This window comes from Chanos chanos, chromosome 10 (genome assembly GCF_902362185.1).
Source record: "Chanos chanos chromosome 10, fChaCha1.1, whole genome shotgun sequence".
Taxonomy (NCBI): Eukaryota; Metazoa; Chordata; class Actinopteri; order Gonorynchiformes; family Chanidae; genus Chanos; species Chanos chanos.
The window spans coordinates 16,262,992-16,285,715 of record NC_044504.1 but is presented as its reverse complement, the minus strand read 5'-3'; the positions used below and the strand labels follow the sequence as shown (position 1 = coordinate 16,285,715).

General features: G+C 38.9%; 2 protein-coding genes across 2 annotated transcripts; one reads left to right on the top strand and one right to left on the bottom strand.

Moving 5' to 3' along the window:
* Positions 1-14,581: 14,581 nt before the first annotated feature.
* On the bottom strand, positions 14,582-15,793 carry LOC115823358 (alpha-2A adrenergic receptor-like). The gene has a single exon (XM_030787407.1). It carries the CDS (start codon positions 15,791-15,793, stop codon positions 14,582-14,584), a length of 1,212 nt encoding a protein of 403 aa, XP_030643267.1.
* A 1,329-nt stretch (positions 15,794-17,122) lies between these two features.
* On the top strand, positions 17,123-20,804 carry smndc1 (survival motor neuron domain containing 1). The gene is made up of 6 exons (XM_030786058.1): positions 17,123-17,253; positions 18,398-18,517; positions 18,866-19,008; positions 19,295-19,453; positions 19,683-19,836; positions 20,222-20,804. The coding sequence occupies exons 2-6, from the start codon at positions 18,398-18,400 to the stop codon at positions 20,357-20,359; spliced, it is 714 nt and encodes a 237-aa protein (XP_030641918.1). The 5' UTR covers positions 17,123-17,253; the 3' UTR covers positions 20,360-20,804.
* The last annotated feature ends 1,920 nt before the right edge of the window (positions 20,805-22,724 follow it).

Sequence of the window (22,724 nt, the reverse complement as noted above, 5' to 3'; positions counted from 1 at the left end):
AAAGGAGCGTGTTGTGGAGTGGAGATGTTTTAGTAAAGGAGTGTGTTGTGGAGTGGAGATGTTTTAGTAAAGGAGTGTGTTGTAGTAAAGGAGTGTGTTGTGGAGTGGAGATGTTTTAGTAAAGGAGCGTGTTGTGGAGTGGAGATGTTTTAGTAAAGGAGTGTGTTGTAGTAAAAGAGTGTGTTGTTGAGTGGAGATGTTTTAGTAAAGGAGTGTGTTGTGGAGTGGAGATGTTTTAGTAAAGGAGTGTGTTGTAGTAAAAGAGTGTGTTGTGGAGATGTTTTAGTAAAGGAGTGTGTTGTAGTAAAGGAGTGTGTTGTGGAGTGGAGATGTTTTAGTAAAGGAGTGTGTTGTGGAGTGGAGATGTTTTAGTAAAGGAGTGTGTTGTAGTAAAAGAGTGTGTTGTGGAGATGTTTTAGTAAAGGAGTGTGTTGTAGTAAAGGAGTGTGTTGTGGAGTGGAGATGTTTTAGTAAAGGAGTGTGTTGTGGAGTGGAGATGTTTTAGTAAAGGAGTGTGTTGTAGTAAAAGAGTGTGCCGTGGAGTGGAGATGTTTTAGTAAAGGAGTGCGTTGTGGAGTGGAGATGTTTAGTAAAGGAGTGTGTTGTAGTAAAAGGGTGTGTAGTAAAATGTTGCAGGAAAAGAGTGTGTTTTGGGGGGGAGATATTGCAGGCTTGTTCGTGACGAGTGAATTGCTTTGGGAATGATATTTTGGAGGATTGCTTTTTTGGACGTGCTGTTGTTTAGAAGTATGTTTTTTGGGGTTGTGTAGTGGAGTGGTATGTTTTGCGGTGAAGATACTGTGGTAGAGCTCTCTGTTTTGATGTTGAGGCACTGTACAAGAACACATTGTTTTTTAGGTGCAGTGTAGACAAGCATTTCTCTGAGGTGACGCTGTGAAAACTCCATAGAAATGAATTATTTGTATTAAGAAGATACCGCAGTGTGGCTCAAAAAGTTTGTTCAAATTTGCTCAAATGAAATGCAAAGTGAAACGAAATTAAGTAAGTCTTTGAGTGTGTGTGTGTGTGTGTGTGTCTCATTCATTACTGAGTCGGACAACTTCTGCTTCTTAGTTCAGCTATCAAATATCAAAACAACGGGATACTGTTGACTGCCATTTGTTGATTATTTTATTGCAAAGGGAGAGACAGCTGGTGAGATGTTATGTCTTACACATAAACACATGCAATAGTGTGAGGTGTGATACCAGTCTCAGAGTATTAATGTCATTCATGGAACACATATGATAAAGGTCCCCTTGACCTTATTGAAAAGAAACTGTGCACATAATGTTTCTCCCATGGGTTGCAAACCATTGATGTGAACTGTATTCCCTCTGTTCTTGTTTGTTTTATCTATTGTCAGGTGTCAGACTCTGCGGGCAAAACCTGGCAGACACCTCTCTCCACAGAGGCCCCAGCTGAAAGCCCCTGGATACAAATACGTTTATATTCTGTTGAGAATGCTTGAAAAACAATAGACAGATAGCTAGTCACTACACTCAGTCTGGTTATCTCCATGGTAACCACTGTCTGCAGTTGAAGATCGTCACAAGAGTTACTTTCAAACTTTATTGGCCTTGGCATATGCAAATCAGAGAGAGGGATGATAATGGTTAAACACCAAAAAAGATCATTTTTGAAGCCGTAAAGTAGCGGGTACATGTTCAGCGTACGTTTGTGTGACACAGAGAGAGGGAGAGAGAGAGGGAGAGAGAGAAGGTGAGAGAGAGGGAGAGAGAGAGGGAGAGAGAGAAGGTGAGAGAGAGGGAGAGAGAGAGACTAGTACAATTCAGCTGAATAATAATAATCGATTTGGGAAGCTCTAGAGTGGAATGGCAGCGTTATCAGATCTGTCATCTCTTGTGCTGAGCATATTTCCACAGAAGATAACAGCCTCTGACAGAGAATCTTTCTGAAATTAATCCAGAGTAAACTGTTAATGAATCATTTCAGAACTGTTCAGCAAACACACAGGAATGAGATAGGCATTCAGCTATGGCTTTGTCAGTAATTTGGTTCTGGTACATTCTGCATTCTTATATGCTACATTGACTCAGAAACATTCTTAACATCATACTGGGCAGTGGAATAAAGGGATCTGAGACTTTAGATAGTCATGATGACTGTGATATATGGTACTATCAGTGAATCAGGTTTTCAGATTTTGTCTGTACTGTACTTTCCCCATGCACATTTACTCTGAGCAATAGTGTAATGTTTTCTCTTGATCTTGGGCTGATAAGAAGCCAAATGTTGGTTCATATATTCAACAAAGACATCTTTTCCCTTTCATTTTATTGTGCTGAATTTAGTTCTGTGTGATAAATAATGCTTATGAGAAATTATAACAGTTACCAAAATTTGTATAATGAGTTATCATAACTCTGTGATTCATAGCCCTCTCCACAGATATTTCACATAAAGGTTTTGATTGTCTGTCCCGTTAGTATTTAGAACTGAATTCAGTTCAGTTCCTTCCATTGCACATCACTGGTGTGAATATTGGGGTGTCTATTTTTGTGTAATTAGTTTGCTTGTGTGAAAAAAAGTGATCATCTGTAATGAAACCATGGTGACTCATCCCAGCTATGATGCTGATACTGCTACTATTTCCTATTTATGAAAATTTATTTCATTTTCCAAAACATGTTATTTAAAAATACATTTATCCATTATTTATCAAGCCCAAAGCTAAAAAAAACCCCTCTTCTTCACCCTGGTTCTAAAATAAAAATTGTGAAGGAACTTATGCAAAGAAATAGTTGTATACAAAAGCCTCTGGGCGAATAATCAAATTATTCTAGCATGTTCAAAGGAAGAAAGTCTGCCTTGTAGTTTGAAGTTATAAACTTTTTTCACTGAACATTGCAGAGGCTACATGTCTGTTTCTATCAGTTTGAAGACTTCTTTGAGGAGAGAACTTGACACTTCCACATCCATTTGGGAATTCAACTGTGTGTTTAAGAAAAATGTTAATTGGGATATTTGTAAAATATGCTAATCGTGATAACTGCAGTTCTTTTTTTGAAACGGGTGGAAGAGTGAGATGGGAGGTCATAGAGGCCATCGTCTGTCTTTCAGTGATGGAGAATGAAATATTTACATAAGGTAGAGGTGAATTCATCCATATTCAGAAACGGGTCTCAAGCGAATAACTCTCTCTCATATTTTGGTCCATAAATTTGATTTTTTTTTTTTTTACAGAAATAAGTTACACATTCTAAACTCAGTAATCAAACCTCAGACAGTCAAAAATATTTACTAGCAAAGGTGTTATCTGTAAGCAGCACTACGTAATGATGTGTAGAAATATTAAATAATCATTTTTAACCTTCCCTCTGTCAGTCGAAAATGTTTAACTGTTAGAATTTCCTTTGATCCAACAGAGCCTTTGTGATGCTATAGCAACAAAAAGTCACAGATAAAATTGATTTTCTTATATTTCTCTTGCTCTCACCAGAAACCCTGAAATTTAGCTGAACTTATCTATTAAGGTGCCATTTTTCATATTTAGATCTTGCTGCCATCATTTTATTGTGCATAAAGTGATTTAATGGCCATTAAAACATCCAGAATATTTTAATCATTCATACCGGGGCCTCTGACCATAAAAAATGTAATATTGGTCAAACCTCTGGACTTGTGGAATTTTATATTATCTTTTTTAATGTGCACAATGCATAATTAATAAACTGAAACTGGCTATGAATGTCTCACTCTAAAGCCTTGTAACTCTTTAAGAACTGAGACATTGTACAAAAAAACATATTCATTGGTTAATGTCTTCTGCTACTTAGTGACAATAAAGCTTAAATAGACATATTTGGTCTATAAATTCTACCTCCACAGTAATGAACTGACCGGAGGTGTCTTTTTTAATGTTTCTGTACATTTTTAAAAGAGTACCTTTACGGTGTATACTAGTGGATAAGAGAAGCAATGATATACATTCAATGATAATACAGTTATGCAGTCCATGTAACATTACAGCACTTCCCAAGATTTACTTGGTGATTTCTCTACTTGTTTTGATCTTTGTGCAGTTGAAAGTTGTTTTTTGTTTGTTTGTTTTGTTCTGAAGCATATCCATTGTGTATAAATCTGAGGGGAGTCATCTCAGTCTGAGAGGTACAAACAAATTGGTCTTATTCTTTGGCAGGTCTCCACTTATTTAAACATAAATATTCCATTATTTTACCACAAAGTCTCTCTCCCTCTCTCTCTCTCTCTGTCACAAACACACACACACACACACACACACACACACACACACACACACACACACACACACCACGCACACACACATACAAATTCTGATCTTGATGAAGTTAAATTAGTCATTTGGGTTACCAGGCACATAAAAATATTGAGTATTGGATCAGTGGATCGTGTCCAAGTTTTTAAGGAGTATATATTATACTGAAAATGTCACGGTTTACTAATAAATTAGTAATTCACAAACCAGTAACGGACAAGTGGATGTTATATGAACTGTTTTGTGTTATGTGAATTGTGTATTGTGCACACTGTTTTATATGATGTGTGCATTGATTGATGCATACATGGGCACATGTGTGTTTGCTACAGAGATAGAGAGAGATGGAGAGGGAAAGAGGGGAACAGATTTTTCATCGTGGAAAGGGGTTTTTTATTGTGAAGTTAGAGAAAAATGAAGAGAAGAATCTGTTGTGAGCGGAGTGGGGGGGGAGAATGGGGTTGTGTTAAATTGAGGTAGATCAATACTGTGGACATGGCAGGCAGCTAAGAGAGAATTATAGCTGACTGTGAGTTGGTGAAATTACCTTGGTTGAGTGTGTGTCTCTGCGAGCAGGTCTGAGAGAACACAAGTCTTAGAAGAGCAGACAGCCAGAAAAGTCTTAACGCTTCAGCTGATTTGATTAGTAGAAATGAAACTTTTCATTTAGCCAAACCTACAGATGATGAAAAAACACAGCATCAGAGTATCGTCAGCTTCTAATTTCACAGAGTATCATACATCATCGACCATTACCTAATGCTCATTTTCCTCAGTGTTTGGCTTTAATAGTTATTTACTGTGTGTTTGTGCTCTGTCTCTCTCCTTGAGGAAAGTCTTAAGCACAATCATTTAGAATTTCTTCATGGTGACGTCAAGAGCTGAACTGCTCACGACAATCACAAGGAGAATAATTCTGTGCAGAAACATCTGGTGGGAAAAAATCTGATAATCCAGGTCCTTAAACATCAGTCAAACTCTTGACTGATGACTGATCTCCAACAAATGAGACAGATGATTCAACACAAACATCATCTAAGCATCAAAGTTACTTCAAAGTGTTTAATCGGCTTTTAATTGCTAATTTTATGAAAACGATAACACACTCTGCGTGAGTCATAGCCCTTTCCTACTCTCTTCTCTTTCTCTCTCTCCCTCTCTCTCTGTCTCTTGCTTCCTCTCTTACACTCTCTCTCTCTCTCTCTCTCTCTCTCTCTATCTCTCCCCTTTTTCCTCTCTCACCCACTCCATCTTCACCCCATTACTTATTGCATAGTTTTGAAAAGCACTTTCATTCAGCATCAGTCAAAGTCGTGCCTCTGGGAATACACTGGAGTGCATTAGGAATACATATTCTGGAATGGAACGTGCACTCACAAGCATCACACACATGCACACACATACACACCAGCTCACAGTCCAACAGTCGCCCTGTTTCTTCCCGCTTACGTGACAGTCAGTAACCTTCAGGGCAGCTGAGTATACTTTACATGGGGACTGTTTAATTTAGAGCTTTAACCTCTGTCCACTTTCCATTTTAAAATGCCAAATTCTGCACAAAGCAGAATGCTCATTCTCTGCACATTCTATGTCTCTAATACTCACTGACAGAGTACCCGCCAGTACAATGTCTTTCTTTCGACATCTGTAGTAGCCATGCAATGTTATATGTTATAAGTTAAAGAAATTATTTACCTGTCTGCAGTTTTTTTTTCTCTCTCGTGCTTTTGTCTTCCACATGATGTCAGTTTGATTTGTGTTAATTGCCAATCAATCAGAAGATGATATTCTTTTTCATTTCAAAATCTTCCATCTGTGAATTATATCTTGATGTTAGGAGAAATCCTGGTGACACTGGATGGCCCTCTAGAATACTTCACAGTATAGTGAGGACGATTCTGAGTTTCAAAAGGTCTGTTCAAAAAGTCTTTGTTTAAGGGCTATTAATTTAGCTTTAACATGCAGTGTGGTGTACACTTAACCACTGGTAAATCAACATCTCTTAAAACAAATGAGATACATATGTATATCTAAGCTCAAAATCCCTGTTCTACAGGGTTTTATTTAAGCCTTATCTACGTCAATCCCAGATATGTTGAATTATGCAGAAATATATTACACCATAAGAGCTGCCTTTGAACAACTGAATGGTCCCCTCTGATATTCTCATAAACTTTAATGAAGGGAGGGAGTCATAGCACTTATATCCAACTGACTAATTCTTACAAGGAACAAGGCAATGTGCAAGATGAGCTGTATTATAACTGGCAATTCTGATAATGCCTTAGATCAGCATACACATTGGTCATGTTCATCCTTCAAACTATCTTCAGATTATATAAAAGACTGTGAAATCCATTCTGTCGGGTAGTCAAGCAAAAGCACAATATGTTCTACATGTTAACTGATTTATTTCCATTCAAAACAATATACGAGCTGAAAGTGACAAAAAGACTTATGGCTCACTTCTGGACATAAATAAAAAAATCATAAATTTGTCTGCTGCTTCCCCTATTCCACACTGTGAAATAATCCCTGAAATTCATAGTAGCCCGTAGTGGTTAAAGTTCACTGAGATGTGGCCAGTTCATGTTTAGTGAGATGTGTGGTAGGTTTGTTCATTTTCATTCCACAACACACACATGCATTCATTATCTATCTCTGCAGAAGCATACACTTTGTACAGATGTCTTTCTGAATCTTCCCGGTTGGTATGATCTCAAGGGCTTTCGACAGGAGAAAACACAGCAGATCTTTTCTATTCAAAAGTTCCAGCTTTTCAAACTTTCATATTTATATTGCCTTCGCAGCCTCTCAAGCATACAAATATAATTTACGTCATGGTACCATATGTGTAATTTTTAAATTTTTAATTTTTTTCACACTAAATTATTTATACACATCCATATACACATATGAGTTCCCATCTCACCCTATTTTTTTCCTGTGGATGATATCTTCCTCAGATTTGGGAATGTGTGAGGTTCAGCACAACATTGTTTCCTCTTCCTAGGATTGCAGTTGTCTGCACTGCTCTCGTTCCTATTGTCATGTTGGAGCTACTCTTCCAGCTGAAAGGTCACAGCCCAGAGAGCTCCTGTTGCCATTGAGAATTCCTTGGTTTCCACCTTCCATGTTGTCTCTAGTTCCTCCTTTATTCCCTGGTAATCCTCCAGTTTCTCATGTTCCCTCTTCATGATGTTGCCTTTGTTTAAGATTGCCACTGCTATCACTACTGCTATTTTCTGTTCCTTACCTATTATGACTATATCTTGTTGGCTAACCATTACTTGTTTATCTGGATGTCCCATAGGACTTTAGCTCTGTGGTTTTCCACTACTCTCAGAGGTGCCTCCCATCTGGACTTGGGAGTGTCCAACCCATTCCTTGCAGATGTGCCTGTGTACAATCCCTGCCACTTAGCAGTGCCTCTCAGTGTAGGTGTTGTTGCCTGTGTCTTGTAGCCCACTACAAAGTGTTGGATGGACTTTGCATAGGCTGTACCTTGGGTCTTCTCTGATATGGTACACCTCGTGTTTCTGTTGATCTTTCCATAGACCAATGTTTCCGCTGATTTGGTACTGAGTGCTTGTTTTAGGTGCTGTCCTTCAGTCCTGCCTTTTTCCAGTCATTGGTAGGATTTCCCTATGTCAGTCATCTCAACTCTCTGTCAGTGGTACCTTCCATGGAAGGAACTGTCGTTCTACCTCTTCTGTTTCCACATTATCCAAATCTCCTATCTGTCAATCAGCTCATCCCTGGAGGCCATTGCTTGGTTCCAAATGTGGCGTTTCATGTCTCAATCTGAAAAGTGGTCTTGACACTTTCTAGGCCCCTCCCTCTTTCCCTCTGACTATTGTACAGTCTCTGGGTGTTGGATTTTGGGTGTTGTGACATGTGATTTTATATGTTAATTGATTTTTGAAAAATATATTTGCTGAAAGCCTTATGAATACACCAAAATGGTCCCCCTAATAATTTGTTGTTGAAAATTGTGTTTTACTTGTTTTTGCTTTTTGGGTTGGGATATTTTCAGATCATGATGCTGTCTTCAGAGTATTCAGATCTAGAAAAAGTATCATGTAAAGTGGCAGTCCTTCCATCTGTACTCCAGTAGTCATTATGAACATTACCACTGGACAGTTTTCCATTTGCATTTTGTAGCATGATAACATGAAATGGCAGGTCTCCTGTTTCGTAACTGCATAAGAAGTCATCCTTATGCCAAAAGATGTGCTACCTGAAGTAATACAAGCATTAAAAAGACAGGAAATGTGCTGAAAGTGCTGTTTACATAATGGACATAATTCAGCTTTTTAGCATTTTGTTGTTTAATGAAGAAAACTGGTTTACAGCTCTAACGGAATATGAACCTGAGTTTTACACATTTCTTAAAGAAATGAGCTCATTTTGGGGGTGGATGTGGGGGTGGGGGGGGGGGGGGTGGTGGGTGACAAATTTGACTGGCTACTGATTAACCAGACTGTTCTTACTTGGCTGACAACACACTCCAAGCAACAGATATTTAGATTAATCATTAATGTTTCTCCAACATGTTTAATGAGGCTTTTCATTTCTTTGCAAGCGAGTTTCAAGGTTCGCTTTCCTTCATGTACTGTAAATGCTCTCATAAATTCAATGTCACACTGACACACTGAGTCCATTAAAGTACAGCCGTGATAGGCTTATTTCTGAAGTTTGATTAAAGTGATGAACAGTTGAGCTCAACGAGTGCGAGAGGCTCTGTGCATTTCCCTCAGGCTTCATCTAGGATTCTTCTGTCACACTTGAGCAGCTTTGAATTGGAAAGAAGAACTTCTTTCTTTCCTTTTATTTATTTTTTTTTCACCTCCCATCAATCTGTTTCGGAACAAGTTTTAGTCCGTCAAAAACACTGTGTTGTACAAAGTATTCAAATTCAATTTAGAAGAAATTCAGCCCTTCTGGAAGCGGTTTCCTGTGCAAATAGACATAAATGAACATCAAGATGTTAAAGGGAATATATCCAAAACTTGTGGTCTCTGCTGTGACAATGTAGCAAGCATAAAAAAAGCTCATTTTGACATATTTGAAACCAAGAGAACCTTACTCCTTGTGGATCAGAAAGAAAGAAACAAACATGGAAAGAGAGAGAGAGAGAGAGAGAGAGCGAGAGAGAGTCAGAGAAGACATAATAAATGTGCATTATAATGAACAGGTAAACCTGAACCTGAATATAGCCCCCAGACCTGGAATGAACTTCTGTCAATTCACTGAAAAAAATATAATTTCAAAAATCAGAATATAGCCCATCTCAAACAGTTCATACACTGTGAACTGCTTTAGCAGTCAAATGACTCACAGGGAAAGACTGTGATTGTCAATCATTTTTCTATTCTTCCCATCCCTGTTGTCTCTTCTTCACTACAAACTGACTGATCTATCTATCTATCTATCTATCTATCTATCTATCTATCTATCTATCTATCTATCTATCTATCTATCTATCTATCTATCTATCTATCTATCCTAATGCCTGTGTCTCACACTGATCTAGAAGAAATTGTACTATTCTATTAGTTCTTGACTTAAGTTATCTTCTCTCTGTCTGTCTCACACTTTCCCTTACTCTCTGTGTCCTCAGAAACCTTTTCTATTGCAAGACCCTTCATTCAAGCATTCCCACGAGTCAGCTAACTTCTTCTCTTTCTGGAAATTGCAAGATCTTTATGTGGTTTCCTCTCTCTATTTACAGTTACGCTATGCATAGCAGTCCATGGGGTGTTTTCTGTTTGTTTGTGTGTGTGTATGTGTGTGTGTGTGTTTATTTATGTGAGTGTGTGTACATGTCTGTATGTATGTACAAGTGTAAGGGATTGTGGGGGCACTTAATAAGTACAATGAGGATAGAAGCTTTGTTTGTGTGTGTGTGTGTGTGTGTGTGTGTGTGTGTGTGTGTGTGTGCGCGCGCGTTCGTACGTATGAGTGTAATGCCTCAGTTTACATGAGAACTGTTCTGTCCCTAAGTCGTGGGAATTCCAGCCTTAGGAAACTTATACAGCAGACTCCCTTTTGTGTGCTGATGTCAGATTTATAAATTATGACTCAGCTAGAGCCCTCTCAAAATGGGAAATAAATCACTGAGCACAGTCCTGCAGTGAGAGAACTTAAATCTACCAGCGGAGGCCAATGGACACAAGACTATTTATACCACACTTTAAGATCTCAACAAATAAACCTCACGTTGTGCTTTACTGTAGGTCTACACACTATGCATCACCTGAAGCCCTCTCCATTCTGTTCTCTGCTGTATTCCAAGTGTGTGAGATCTGCCACGGTTTACTACAGTACGTTTTTCTTATTTTCAGTTTTCTCTATACAGGCTGCTAGTATCCTGTCAATTTTGAATATTTGTCTATTAAGTCATGAAGAGTTGGTCATAGCTCATAACATTTGTCAGTGTTACAGAAGCATTAGGTGAGAGGTCATTGAATTACCATAGCGTTATTCTGTAGTTTTCGTAATTAGCTGGTCACTTCTGGAAATTGAAATTGATTTGCATATATTTGCATATTACCCCTCCTGGTGCTTGTTAGATGCTGAACTTAAATATGGTGTCGAACTGTAATATATGCATGGGCATCCAAGCGGAACGCGAGTTTTTGTACTGAATTTGTTTGTTTTTTTCCCAGTGAGACACTCAGACATAGGGTGTGAAAAATACAGATGATTCCTGTTCTGTTTCAGCCCATATGGGTTGAACAGTATTAAACATCTGCCTAAAACGAGCAAATTGATCTCTGCTCTCTCTCTCTCTCTCTCTCTCTCTCTCTCTGTCACACACACACACACACACACACACATACACACACACTCTATCTCTCTCTCTCTCTCTCTCACACACACTCTTACTCACTTCTATTCACTTTGATGGGCTACAAGTGTTCACATCAAAAAGAGTAAAGTGATTCCTTAACTGTAAATGGCTTTCTGCTGAGAAGTGAATGAAAAGATTAGGATAGTCTGATCCTACCAGATTGATCTCATTTCTCTTAACACTCTCTTCCTAAATGTACAACGCATCACAGGAATTATATCACAGTGTATGGATCAGTGCATCTGTCTGAGTGTTAAAATGGGTTGATGGTCTACCTGGATTGAAGCTGAAACCTTAGTCTCTAGACAAAACCCTAATGGATTATTATTACTAAAGCTAATTGCCTCCTTCATGAATTCAGATCGTGTGCTAGCTCTTCTAGGTACAATAAACAGTTCTAGCCTGTGTCTGCTAGTCATGTCTGTGGAGTAAAATGAAAAGTTGTTATGATGCATAGAGGATAATATCCATAAAAAAGTTGCAAGATGTGTATGCGGGTGTGTGCACACGTGTTCACATTCGCATGCATGTGTGAGCATGCACATGTGCATACGTGCAGGTGCAACAGTCTGCTTTGAAGTATGAATTATAAATTATGAATTATGGTTCCTGTGTTTAAAAGGTTTAAACTTCACCCAAACATGGAGAGAGAGAGAGAGAGAGAGAGAGAGAGAGAGAGAGAGAGAGAGAGGGGGAGAGAAAGAAAGAAAGAAAGAAAGAATGAATGAAAGAAAGAAAGAAAGAAAGAAAGAAAGAAAGAAAGAAAGAAAGAAAGAAAGAAAGAAAGAAAGAAAGAAAGAAAGAAAAGAATTGGCATTAATGTATCTAAAAAAAAATCAATAGATCTGATAATTGTTCACGTTTATCTTAATTTTGTTTTCATTTATATTTTATTCTGTTCTTTTATTTATTCACTTTCATTGCTCTCTTGTCATAAATACTTGTGTCAGTTCATAACACACGCACAAACTAGGACCTTTGCTTCACAAACAATCAGTCAGTTACGTCATATAGAACTTGAAGGAACCCACATGTCACCAGCATGAGACCATCCTTGAAAAAAAGAAAAGAAAAGAAAAGAAAAGAAAAGAAAAGAAAAGAAGTCTCCACTCATGAATACATGTTGTGCATTGATTATGGAACAACACAATATCTCAAGCTTTATTGTTTCAAGAGCCAAGCAGCCAGCCCTCCCTGAGTGTGTGTGTGTGTGTGTGTGTCTGTGTGGTTTTTTTTATTTGTCTTCAGGGGAAGTTTTAATGATATCTTTATATTACCAGGGCTCCTTAGATGTGTTTAATATTGTTGTTCCTACTGATGCCCTGCAGGGTTCAGTTTTATTCTCATTTGATAGCCTTGTTTTCACTATCAGTTATGTTGGGATGAGTAGAGATGGGAGATGAGACAGCAAGCCCCCCTAACTATGTTGATCAGAAATGTTCCTTATCTCCTTCTGAAAACGAAAGGGAAATGTATTTGTTATGATACCATCCATGCACAACATACTTCTGTGGGAACTGAAGAATGTTGTGGGTAATATGTTAATTTCATCAGATCTAAACTGATCTCAGTACATTCTGTGCATGGTGACAATCCTTCAGTCACTGAGGACTAAATATGGACATAAAATCATTGGACAGAGAGTTACTCAGATGAGTGAACCACCAAAGAAGAATGATAATCTAAAACATCTGAAGACTAGATGGGCTACCTTTATTCACATTAAACAACAGAGTTGGTCCTACTCTCACACCAGAATATTTGGGTGAGAGAGAAAAAAAGCAAAAACAAAAAGAGAAACAGAACAGACAAACAGAAAAACGGAGAGACTGTTGCACTTTTAAAGCCCTTTAATGTAAAGTTATAAGAAAATTCAACATCATAAAATGCTATGAAATTCACAATCAACAACATTTACCATGAATCCAAAGATATCACATAAAACTCTAATGTCATCAAGTGTGAGTCTTATCCTTCTTCAAAGCTGAAAACAAAGCCATTCTCTCACTACATTTTAACCACAGAGATCATCGTTATCGCTGGTGTCTATGAATGTATAATTCACAATAAGAAATGACTGCACCAAATATATGAATATGTCCAGCATATTAATCACTGCTTTGACTTCCACTTTGTGAATCCTCAAAAATACAATTTAGCCTGATTCTCCAAAACTTGACAAGCTTATGATACCCTGCTGTTTCTGGGTATACACACAAGAAAAAGGGCAGAGACAGTTATTTGAGAATTAAAAGCCTGCCTCTCTATCCTGTCAGACAGCTCAAACATTTGAGTGAGGTGTAGAGGGCACACTGAAGTATGAAGAGGATGGAGAGTCTGTCTAATTGAACTTGAGCACAAATACATCAGTCACCACAACAACACAAAGAGCCACTGTAAACTTTTTTTTAAGACAGGAGGGGGACAAGAGAAAGAGAGAAAGGAGTGTGTGTGTGTGTGTGTGTGTGTGTGTGTGTATGTGTGTGTGTGTGTGTGTGTGTGTGTGTGTGTGTGTGTGTTTCTGTGTGGGAGAGAGGGAGGGGGAGAGAGAGAGTGACAGAGAGAGAGAGAGAGAGAGAGAGAGAGAGAGAGAGAGAATAAATCAATGGCATATTTACGTGTCAATGCCTTGTTTCCAGAACATATATTCTTAAATAAACACTCTCATGACCGTGAAGTGAGAACGGTCACTGAGGAAATGTACATTTTACATCCATAGTACATACATGTCATGAATCAAGCTGTCTGATAACTGAAGGCAATTTAGAGAACATGTGTCTGTGACATACCATTTTGTCTATTTTAAGTACCCCCCCCCCTCTTTCCAGCAAACATCCAACCATGGGTGCACTTATGTACACACAAAGAAAGGAAGTGTGAATTAGACCAAGTTATGAAAACCCTTCATTCCGGTAATGGAAATCTTCCTTTCCCTGCTGATTGGATGTCATTAAAATCTAATCAAACCCCGTAAGAAGCTCTCCAAGTGAATAATGTCTGTTTCCCGAACATGGTCACTATGTCTCCCTTTGGGACTGTGTTTGGACACACTGTAAACTCTGATACACAGAACAAATTAAAACCTGTACAGTAAGCAATACAGCAGATGTATTCATACTCCACTATGACCCAATGTGGATTGTTTATTTATTCTCATTACTCCCCAATTTCTTTTTTTTTTTTGGAATCTAGGCAGTGGAAAATTTCTCAGTTAAGTGAGACCTTTTTACAAACATCTTGCCTCAATTTTATGTACCCTGAACTTTTTTCAACAGTTATGATTTTGCAAACGCTGACGTGTGGATTGCGACATATTCGGTTGCATTTGGATTTGTATTTCAGTTCATGTTCAACATCAGTTCTTTTTTACAAGAGATATAAAAGATGCTTTGAATTGAACATTTCAGCACAAGGTGTAGAGTAAATTATTCATAACAGTTTTCTGCTTGTGATATCTATGGACTGCATTACGTCTCTCTCACTCTCTCTCTCCTACACAGGATTTTTTTGAAAGATCTCCTAAAGTCATTGTTGAAAACTGTGTATATAACAGGGTTTAGGGAGCTATTACAGTACCCAAACCAGAAGAAAAATTTGAACAGGGTCCGAGGGACGCAACAGGAGTCACACAGAGCCATGAGTGTGTAAGTGAAGAAAAAAGGGAACCAGCAAAAGACAAATACTCCCATGACAACGGCAAGGACGAACGTAAAGCGTTTCTCCCGGTTTTGACGTCCTTTCCAGCGGCTGACTTTAGTCGTCTCTTTCTGCTGTGGTTGTTCTTGTGGTCGCTGAGGAGGGTTTCCAGGGTTAATCTGACAGAGTTTGGTCTTCCCTCGTTTCTTCTTCAGGGAGCACAGGCCCTTGTCGTTATCGTTGGAATCTGAGGAGGAACACTCCTCCACGTCCACTCCGTTAACATCTCGCCCCTCCCTACCCTCTTTCCTTTTCCCCCCATCTTCGTTCTGTCTCTCCTGAGCGTCTTTACGCGCGTGGCCACGTTGACCTTTGGCTGCGCCCTGGTCGTTGTAATTATCGCCAGGGTGACTCCGCGTGCGTTTCTTTGCTATTTGATAAATGCGGACGTACATCAGGATCATAATCAAGCAAGGCGCAAAGAAAGAAGCTGTGCACGAGAAAAGAATGTACCACTTCTCATCGCTGATCTTACACCGGTCCCCTTCTTGGTCCTTTCCAGTTCCTATGGACAAGAGAGGGGGGAATGAGATGAGGGCTGCGATGACCCATACCAGCAGCACGATGCTCTTGATCCGGCGCGGTGTGCGTTTCATGTTGTACTCGATGGCTCTGGAGACGGACCAGTACCTGTCTAAGCTGATGGCGCACAAGTGCACGATTGAGGAGGTGCAGAAAAGGACGTCCAGCGCTAGGTAGATGTAACACCAAACCGATCCAAAGTACCACGACCCCATAAGCTCGTTTGCCAGTGAGAAGGGCATCACCAAAGTGGCCACAAGTATGTCCGCGCAGGCTAATGATACAAGGAACAGATTCTGTGGCGCTTTCAATGCGCGACTTGTCAGCACAGCGATCACCACCAACACGTTCCCGAACACCGTCAATAAAATAAGCAAACAGACCAGCATGGTTAGTGGAACTGACGTCTGTGTAGTGTATGGGGACGACGTTGTACCGTTTGTTGAACTGTTGCAGCCCATGCTGAAAAATTTAACTGTTATCAGAGCGTGAGTTATAAATGAACTACTATTCGTCCATTTAAAGAAAAAATGTATCTGAGTTCATTCAGTTATCAGAATGAATTCCAGTCAACGAAAGATGAACTCATGACCGGCTCAAATTTTTCAGAGTAGCTGAAAAAATGTGTTGTGGAAAAAGCATGATATCGATGGCAGTTCAATGTACTTCTGAAAAAGGCTCTTACTCTGTCCATTTGACTTACTCTCTCCATCCAAAGTTTGAACAATATCATTACATATACTCTTTCAATATGTAGTATAGGTTAGTACAGACTGTTACTGAATGTGAATCTTCAGAGTATAAAAAAATTCAGCCACATGTTCATGGTCTAAAATCCATGATGAACAAAATTAACCAAGTATAAATTAAAGTTTTAAATCGCTCCATGTAGAGAACTTACAGAATGGAAGATAACAGACAAGGTTCGCAAGTCTTCAGTTGCTGAGGTTGTAGCATTTATGGTGGTGAGTATGCGGGAAGTTTTTTTTTATATCACTAGCTCAAATTCTCCGGCTACTACTGTGTTCACGGACACGACATCTCCGTCTGGAAAGGGGCGGAGTTGACTTCTACAATTTCCACCCGAATATTTCGGTTTATCAATCGACACTAGCCTACACTAGTACTGTCTTGAACTGATTCTGAAATTATTAGCAACTTGTTATTTTGGTGAGAAGTATATGTCAAAATCTGGAAACAGCACAGCTGTTGATGGAATATATTCTCAATTAGGATTTAAATCTATACTCTTAAAAGTCTGACTCTTAAAAAGAACAAAGGATGTGCGGAGTCTCTGGCAACTGTGCCAACACACAATTTACGTAGCCCTCTCCAAATTGACAGTACCATGGACAGAGCGCGTAAAAAGCACATCATTTTCATTGTGACATAAAGTCCCATTTGATAGCGCTTATTCACAATCAAACTTCACTGCTTCACTGCTTCATGAGTAAATAAACGTGGAAAATAGGTAGATCTTTGCATTATGTGAGCAGTATCACAGATTTCACAAATGATCAAATCATCAAATATTCGAGATTTGAGCATCAGTTACGGTTGTCTGGTATAGTAGATTCTCTGGTTCACACACGGCACTTTACTGCGTTTTTTTTTTTATATATAAATGGGTTCTGTTAGGTTTCGGGCACAACATCTGTTGAAACCATTTGTTTTGTAAAATTAATCAACTAACACAGCACCCTCTAGTGTCAAATGTCGCCTTCACGAGTTGGCAATACTCGCGAGAACATTCCATTCCCAAGCGGTATCATAAGTACATCCGGTAAGGGCATAACTGAGAGCGGAGGCTGCAAACCGCACTTGTAAATTGGTTTGGGTTATTTCAGCGTTATATGGAACTAACAACGTCGAAATTGGTATTCTAACATCTGTAACATACTACAGTTTCAAAAAAACAGCGGTGAGTTCAGTTCATTATAATGTGTCTGTATTTCATCGTGATTTTTTTGGTAGCCTGCCCGGTTAGCGTAGCTCACACGGTGAGATGGCTGCCGCCGTGTGTGTGTTATCACGTCAGTGCGTGAAGGCCTGTGTGTTATGGTTACGTTAATGCAAGGAAGCATCCAACTACCTTGTTGCTCATAATTATTGTTAGTTTTAGCTGCCTTCTCTTTTTAGTGTATGTTTCGAGTTACTTCAAGTTTAACGAAACAAGTGGACTTGTCGATATCTCGTTCATTTGTCGAAGTTCCTACGTTTGTTAAATGGCTACCCCGTTGACTCCGCTCGGAACGATTGCATGCTAACAAGCTACCACAACATAGCAATCTCTGTAGTAATGGTGAGAGCCGTTCTGCACTGGTAATCGAACCGTTGTACTGACGCTTTAATACTGAAGGCCCGAATATAACGATAAACGCACCGCTATACATTCCATTGCATTTTCAGCCAGAGCATTTTACCCCTTTTTGAAAACGTATGTATATCAGTGACCAGTGCTCGCGCGCTGACCAGAACTGGTGGGAAAACAATGGAAGACAATGTAGACCTGCTCATTTTGACTCTCTGAGTGAGAATAAATAAAAAGCAGGCTTTGAGGGTGTTGCCCAGATTTTGCCTGTGGGATACATCCAGTTCCTTAATCACGCGATAGAGTAGTCTGTTGTGTAAATTGTTCATCAAGCGATAAAATGTCCAAATTTGATTACTAGGGAAAATCTAAAATCGTTCAGAGAGTGGTAGACGATAACGTGAGAAGTCATTTTGTCCAGTTTTATAGCTATCGTGGACACGCAGTTTCGCAGTATTTCAATGTTTATGGTTATGTTTATGCTTGGTTAAGAAGGACTGACAGCTACGCTTACGCAGTGTTACCTAGTATTATTGCAAAAACATTACTTAAATTACATATGCCACTTATGCAATGTCGGCTCTCACTTTGGTGAAATATGCTTTCTAATTTTATTTTATCACTTACTTTTTTTATGCACTTTTGCTGGTTTTGTCCGTTTCTGTGTTAATCTCACACTAAAGCAAAAGACTGTTCATGCAGATGGTACATGTCCGTCCAGTTTACTGAAGGTTATCTTTGGTTTTCTTTGCAGATGTCAGAAGATTTGGTGAAACAACTTAGCAGCTACAAAGCACAGCTGCAGCAGGTGGAGGCTGCTTTATCTACAGACCCAGAGAATGAAGACTTGCTCAAGCTACAGAAAGACCTCCAGGTTTGGACTATGGCTCTTGCAAACCACACATGCTCAGCTAGTATCTAAAATATGAAACTGGTCCCTTGACAGTAGCCTCCAGATTTTATTCACTGGTCATAATCACACAGATTATTATTGTCTCTGATAACTGCAGATAACCTATCTATATGACTTTCGTAGTTCTTTTGCAATTTACTGCCACTGAGATTTCAATGAAAACACCTATGAATGTCTTTTTTTCCCTCTTAATCAGGGAGTCATTGAGTTTACCTATGAAAAATACCTGTTTTTTTCCCTTAATCAGGAGGTCATTGACTTGACCTATGAAGAATATCTATGCATGTTTTTTTTTCCCCTCTTATCCAGGAGGTCATTGAGCTGACCAAAGACCTGCTGACCTCTCAGCCGGTTGAAGGTGTGGCCAGTGCTAACAGCTCCGACGCGGCTCCCGTCAAACACAACTGGAATGTGGGAGACAGATGTATGGCCACCTGGAGCCAGGATGGACAGTGAGTATTAGCCACACTATACGCATCAGCAATTCTGGCTACTGATTTCTCATCAGCGCTCAAATCACGAATGAAGTGTGTATCAGCTCTTAACTTAACAGATGATGGATTCTCATTATGTGTTATAGTTTTAAAAAGACGGCCAGTTTATACTTTGTGGAGAGCAGTGAAAGTAAGAGTTTAATTCTTCTGATAAGTTGAGTTGAGCCATGTGGTTAGTGCAGTAGCTGTGTTAAGGGCCTCCTCCACCTGTACTCACCTGCTTACAGACTTGTTTGATTGGCAGACTGTATGAGGCAGAGATTGAAGAGATAGACAGCGAGAACGGCACAGCAGCCATCACCTTCATCGGATACGGCAACGCTGAGGTGGTCTCACTGCACGCGCTCAAACCAGCTGAGGAAGGCAAAGGAAACAAGGAAGAAGGGGGGAAACCGAAATCCAAGTGAGTGAAGTCTGTGTATGTGGGCATGCTAATGTGTGGTGGTGGAGTTGGGGATTGGGGGAGTGTATTTTGAATATTTCTATAATGTTCCTGTATTAAAATTATCTGCAGCTCCATCACTGAATTCAGTATCCTTGGCATGCTTTTCAAAATCATTGTTATTGTCTTGCAAGGTGAGTTTATTACAGGTTTTTGAAGTGTTTAATAATGTGTGCTTGTGCTCTAATAGAAAAGCACTGATAGCAGAACAGAGGGAGTATAAGAAGAAAAAGGCGCAGAAGAAGGTGCAGAGAATGAAGGAGCTGGAACAGGAGAGGGAGGACCAGAAGTCCAAATGGCAGCAGTTCAACAACAAAGCCTATTCTAAAAACAAGAAGGGTCAGGTATGTGCAAGTCTCTGCAGACACAAACCATGAAGCCTGTGGAAAAGACAGCTGTATAATGAGGAGAGCTGCCAACAGCTTAATTGTCCCTCTAGCACATCTCCTGGCAATGACAGCAGTTTTCATTTTTTACTTGTCCGGTCTTGGCCTTCATTAATTCATTATAAGAACGCCTTCTCTTAATCTCAATAATCTCTGAAGGTTTGATTATTGTAGATGTACTTGAGGCTTTGAAAGAGATCAAGGGAAATATGTATCAGTTTTCGCAGAATTAAACTGCTGATCTAGGATCAGTGTATGCCTCTCATAAACGTAGTATGTAGTATATTGTCTTAAGGCACAAAACGGTCACTCACATCCATCTCTCTCTTTCTTTCTCTCTCAGGTGAAAAGGAGTATATTTGCCTCACCAGAGAGTGTGAATGGAAAGGTTGGAGTGGGAACGTGTGGAATTGCAGATAAACCCATGACTCAGTATAACGACACGTCGAAGTATAACGTCAGGCATCTGATGCCACAGTGACCCATCATCCTCTTCTTTATTAATACTCTATTCCAGACAGAGCAGTTCTGTGCTGCCTTCTGTCCCCTTCTTGGTTAGAACGCCCTTGTTTAAGAAAAAGAGCAGCCACTGATAACAAACGTGTACAAAATTTATCTGAAAACAAAATTTCACCACAGGTAACTCCTGTTATTTTATTTTATTATTATTATTTTTTTTAAGTAACAGTAATGTGTAGTGTTTGGTATGAGCCAGTTTTGTCATACTTTAGCCAAGTAGATGGAGGCACAAAAGTTCGGCATTGTTAAACTATTTGCTCCCCACTGGTTAAAGGGGCTGAGCTCTGGCAAAGAGAGTTCTTTTTTTTTTTTTATCCCCATCACAGCAGAAGTGACTGGAGTCATCGTTTTACTCATGTCTGCATTTTGGATTATATTATTTCAGTTCATTGGGATGTGTTAATTTTGCTTCTCAGTTTTTGTATATTTACATCTTAAAGAATAAACATAATTTTTTTGGTTTATGTTTGTATGGTACTCTTGACTCTCTCTCTCACTTTTTGATGAAATTAAGCCTACTGTATATCAGTGGTCTTTGGGATAACGGAAACATGTACTTTTCCCGGCACAGGAATACACTGATATGTATAACACACTGATCATGCTCTTTAAAGCCCGATGTGTGTTACCAAGGGGTTTTCAGTCTGGACTGTGAGGGACAAAATGAGAGAGAAAGCAGATGCACTGTGTCAAACGTCAAGTGTGCAGGATGAGGCTCTCAAGGTTCACTTAGGAGTTTAGAAATAGAAACAACAGCTTCATCACTTAAAAACAAAGAGCCCCAAATTTTCCTTTTTAATTTGAATTTATCTCTGAACATTTTGTGAGTATGGCCTATAAATCCCTTAAGATGTTAAGCCCGTCATTATCATCCTACAATAACCCACATCTAAGGTTTGTTCACCGAAGCCCAAAACAGTCTCAGCTTCATAATATGTTCAGAAATGTAACACACCTGTAGGACTGTTACCATTGTTTCTGACAATAATGTGAACTGTGCCATCCTTAACAGTTTTTTTTTAAGTCTATGGAATTGGACATCATTCATTAGTGTAACAATATCCTTTCTGAGATAAAAAGACATTCAAAAAGCGTTATGCCATAAAAAAAAAAATACACTGAGAGAAAGATTGCTTTTTTATTTCATTGACACACTTTATATTCAAGATACACATCTCACAACAATAGTGGAATGCTTTTCAATTTTTGAAACAAAACAAGGTAATAAATAACGGTAACAAGTGTTACAGGGCACAGGGACGGTTACACACAGGTGCAACACGCAGTTTTCTTGCAGATTTGCCATCCAGTGGTGATGCCAGATTTGTGTTTTAAGTTCACGTCGCATCGTTGCTTTTCAGACCTACAGCAAGCGCTCTCCAGCACAATGCCTCCTTCCAAGATTCACACAATGTAAACCTTTTAATATTTCTTTTTTTTTTTCTTTTTTTTTTTTTTATACAAATATTCATGCTACAGTAACAATAAACAATTTGAATCTAATAAACATATCTGCGCAAGATTTGTTAGCAATAAGTGAAGTTTTTTCTTTGTTGTTGGGACATCAATATTCTTTTATTATTATTATTATTATTATTATTATTATTACTCTTATATAAAACTCAATACATTTATTCCTTCTTGAATTATTTTCCATATGTCAATTTAAAATTATTAATCTGTGAGTCGCTATCACATAAAAAGAAAAAAAAAGACAAGCATTTCTATTCTGCCGTTGGACGGACACTCGTGCCAGGATAATTATTAAGATTATATATGTGATAAATAACGGGGATAAACATATCAATATAAAACTGCAATACCTTATTGCCTCAGATGTATTGACTGTTGGGGATTTCTCAAAATCAAAAGATACAAAAGGCCTCAGTTATGTGAATGTAGAAGAGCTGGGTGAGGAGGAATGGAGTGTTTAGGAAAACAGTTTAACCAGCACAAAGAGATTACCTTTACACTGGAGTCAGTGGGCAGCAACCTTTGTGTTCATACATAATAAAAACTGTCTCACTGGAGACGCACACACTGCAGAACCAGGTACAGGAGCCCTTGAGAGTAGCGCTGTGTGGCAGGAGCAGACGTGTAGCACCATGAGGATCACACACAGGCTATAGTAAGCTTAATATCTTCATTGATCTTCATTGATCACACACAGGCTATAATAAGCTTAATATCTTCATTGATTTCTGATTCGGTATGTGAGATATCACATTTATTGCTACTCATCCTTTAAAAAAAAAAAAATCCTTCTTCTGGCAGACAAATATTCAATGGAAAAAAAAGAGATACCAGTGATATTCATCAAAATTAGA

Coding starts and splice junctions, on each gene's coding strand:
- LOC115823358 (XM_030787407.1), bottom strand. CDS start 15,793: ATGGGCTGCAACAGTTCAACAAACGGTACAACGTCGTCCCCATACACT.
- smndc1 (XM_030786058.1), top strand. CDS start 18,398: ATGTCAGAAGATTTGGTGAAACAACTTAGCAGCTACAAAGCACAGCTG. Junction 18,518..18,865: donor AGCTACAGAAAGACCTCCAG/GTTTGGACTATG, acceptor CCTCTTATCCAG/GAGGTCATTGAGCTGACCAA. Junction 19,454..19,682: donor GGGGGGAAACCGAAATCCAA/GTGAGTGAAGTC, acceptor GTGCTCTAATAG/AAAAGCACTGATAGCAGAAC.